This window comes from Pavona decussata, unplaced genomic scaffold (assembly GCF_977016875.1).
Source record: "Pavona decussata unplaced genomic scaffold, jaPavDecu1.1 SCAFFOLD_885, whole genome shotgun sequence".
Lineage (NCBI taxonomy): Eukaryota > Metazoa > Cnidaria > Anthozoa > Scleractinia > Agariciidae > Pavona > Pavona decussata.
In genome coordinates, this window is record NW_028145938.1 from 1 (window position 1) to 2,500 (window position 2,500).

Here is a 2,500-nt window from a genome sequence, read left to right on the forward strand (position 1 = left end):
CTCACCACCATTCTCGGTCTTTTTACTCTTTTTGTTACTTTTTCTAAACACTTGGGGAAAGGTTACGGCACAGACCCATACATTATTTGTACACACTAACCATGTATCTAATTATATTACAGTAACACTCTTCTTGAACCAGCGAGCATGAAAAATGTTTGAGTAGCCAAATGCTTAACTTAAATCTTTCCAAATATAACAGTAATTGATTGTAGTCTACTGAGCCACAAAACTACATTAATTGTCACCCATCATCTTTTAAATTTTACGTGCTTTGTTACAGGAAAGCGGGATTCATCAAAGTTATGATAAGCCACCGGAAGTACCTCCGTTTACAGAGAGTCGACCAAAAAGGCAGAAAACATCGACGTCTACATCGACTTCTTCATGTGGAGAGACATTTGTCCAGCTGGCCGAGGCATTTACGACCGTCATGACTCGGCCCCAACAGGCTGAAAAAAACACAGCTGAACATGCTGCGACGAAAGAGAAACCAGCAAATGTAAGCTATTACTGTATTAACAGAGATCGCATAGTAACAATAATTAGAAAGGTAGCTTACGATTGGGTTCTTATTTTACCAGAGGAAAAAAAAAATCACGCCATCGCGCGCGATAATTGCTTTCCACGAGCGATTTGACGCGCAACTCAGAAGGTGCAAGGAATTTGTATTTGATTGATGGATTATTTTCTTTCTTGGGCGTCATTTTCTTTGCAGGCTGACCGTGTCTCTTGAAGGAAATTAATGCTCGGTCACTTCTCTTGACACAGCAAGAAAATGATAAGTGGCTCCTTATAGTCTTAATACTTAATTTCACACGTGCGCGTGCAATGTTTTATTCGCTTAGAATTAGGAAACAGTGTTGCAAAGAATCGGAGGGAGTCTTCAGGTAAAGGCAACGATTAGATAATTGCGTTGTGTAATTCTTTCCCTTTTCCTTTTGCAGTTACGATCTGTTATTTTGGGACAATTGAAGGAGCTGGGGGAGCTACTGAAGGATGGAATTCTGACACAACAGGAATTCGATGAGCAGAAATATATTTTACTCCAAGAACTGAGAAATATTAAATGATATTTTTACATAAGTGTAAAATGTATTGCTACACAGAAGTACACAACTGTAAAACTGTATTAAACTTGTCAGAAATAAAACGTTAGTAGCCACAATGTGTTACAGATGCCTGGCAAACTTCTTGAGCCACGTAAAGAACAGCTAGCAATACGAGACCTTGCGGTCTCTTTGAACGAGAAAACAATACTTCTTGCTCGCGGATTTTAGCTTTAGCATTGCCTATGATTGTCTCCACTGGATTTAAGTCTGGCGAATAGGGGGGTAGGAATCGCAAGAGGGCGCCAGTTGCCGTTATAAGTCTTCGAACTTCGGCCAAGCGGTGAATGGGGTGGTTATCTACAAGAAAAGAGAAAACAACTGTTAAGCTTCCCCTAATGGAGTGTGCAAAATTCACCATACCTACAAACTTACCCATTATGACTATGGAGTTAGGATTTCGACCGTTATACGGGTTCAGAATGGGGACAAGTTGGCTGCGCACAAAGTCCACAAACTTTTCTCCATTTATCGTCTCTGCCGTTGTCTTGCACAGCTGGACACCGCGTTCACTAGCAACAATAATGGTTGATATCCTTGGTCCCCATGATGCTGCAATTGGTACTCGAATTCTCCATCCACTGGGACCACGGCCATAATTCCTCACAAGTCGTCTGTCCTGCAATTTCAGGCAATGCTATCTCGTTACAAGAACTTAAACAGAATTAGCTTAAATTTGTTAAACCAGTGTTTCACTTAACTATTTTGGAGCGTTGATTAGACCAATCAATGTACGTTATGATTAACAACTTTTTTTTTTTTTTTTTTTTTTAATGCAAATCTTTATTGGAAATAACAAGATTACAATTTGTAGTTTTACATTTCAGAAATACACACAGTTACACAACACTGGACACATGCACAAAAAACGTACACACAAACACAAGTTGTAACAGGCATGTTAAATATAGACTAAGTAGACTAAGTAAATAATGAATATTAAAGAGGTTGAATTATGAAAGGCCTTCAATGCGAAGTTTGAAGGCAATGCGTTGCTTAAACTCATCAAAGTTGATTTGTTTTTTGTTCAGTTTTTGACAGTAAAGATAATATTTTGCAAATAACATGCAATAATTAAATTTTTTAAGCGACATAGCTGAAGACGATAACTGATCATTACCAAATTTACCAAATAGAAATTCTTCGGTGGAGGGTGAAAGGGAGGTGGCATGTTCCCTGTTGAACCATTCCATAACGTTACTGATAAAGGACTTGGAAAAGTGGCAGTCGATGAAAGTGTGACCCATCGAGTCACCTTCATTACAGTATAGACAGTCTTTGTTATTTTCAATACCAAAGTAATACAATTCCTTCTTTGTAGCAATAATTCTATGTAAAAATTTATAATAGAATTCTCTAAGTTTAGGTTCCTTACAGATTAGCTTCAATTT

The 2,500-nt window shown here is 38.1% G+C and overlaps 1 protein-coding gene and 1 long non-coding RNA gene across 4 annotated transcripts in view; one reads left to right on the top strand and one right to left on the bottom strand.

The window, feature by feature from the left end:
- Window positions 1-403: 403 nt before the first annotated feature.
- Window positions 404-1,073, top strand: LOC146448577 (uncharacterized). Its single transcript, XR_014861033.1, has 2 exons — window positions 404-502; window positions 948-1,073. It is a non-coding gene; the product is annotated as an uncharacterized LOC146448577 (long non-coding RNA).
- Window positions 416-2,500, bottom strand: part of LOC146448578 (uncharacterized) — a 3,101-nt gene continuing 1,016 nt past the window's right edge. For 2 of the 3 annotated variants that reach the window (XM_085102433.1, XM_085102431.1), the window contains one exon: window positions 416-1,728. In XM_085102433.1, coding sequence (XP_084958559.1) covers window positions 1,156-1,728 — 573 coding nt within the window. In that variant the 3' untranslated portion in view covers window positions 416-1,155. The remainder of the gene's footprint in view (window positions 1,729-2,500) is intronic. The other variant, XM_085102432.1, reaches the window with a different exon arrangement.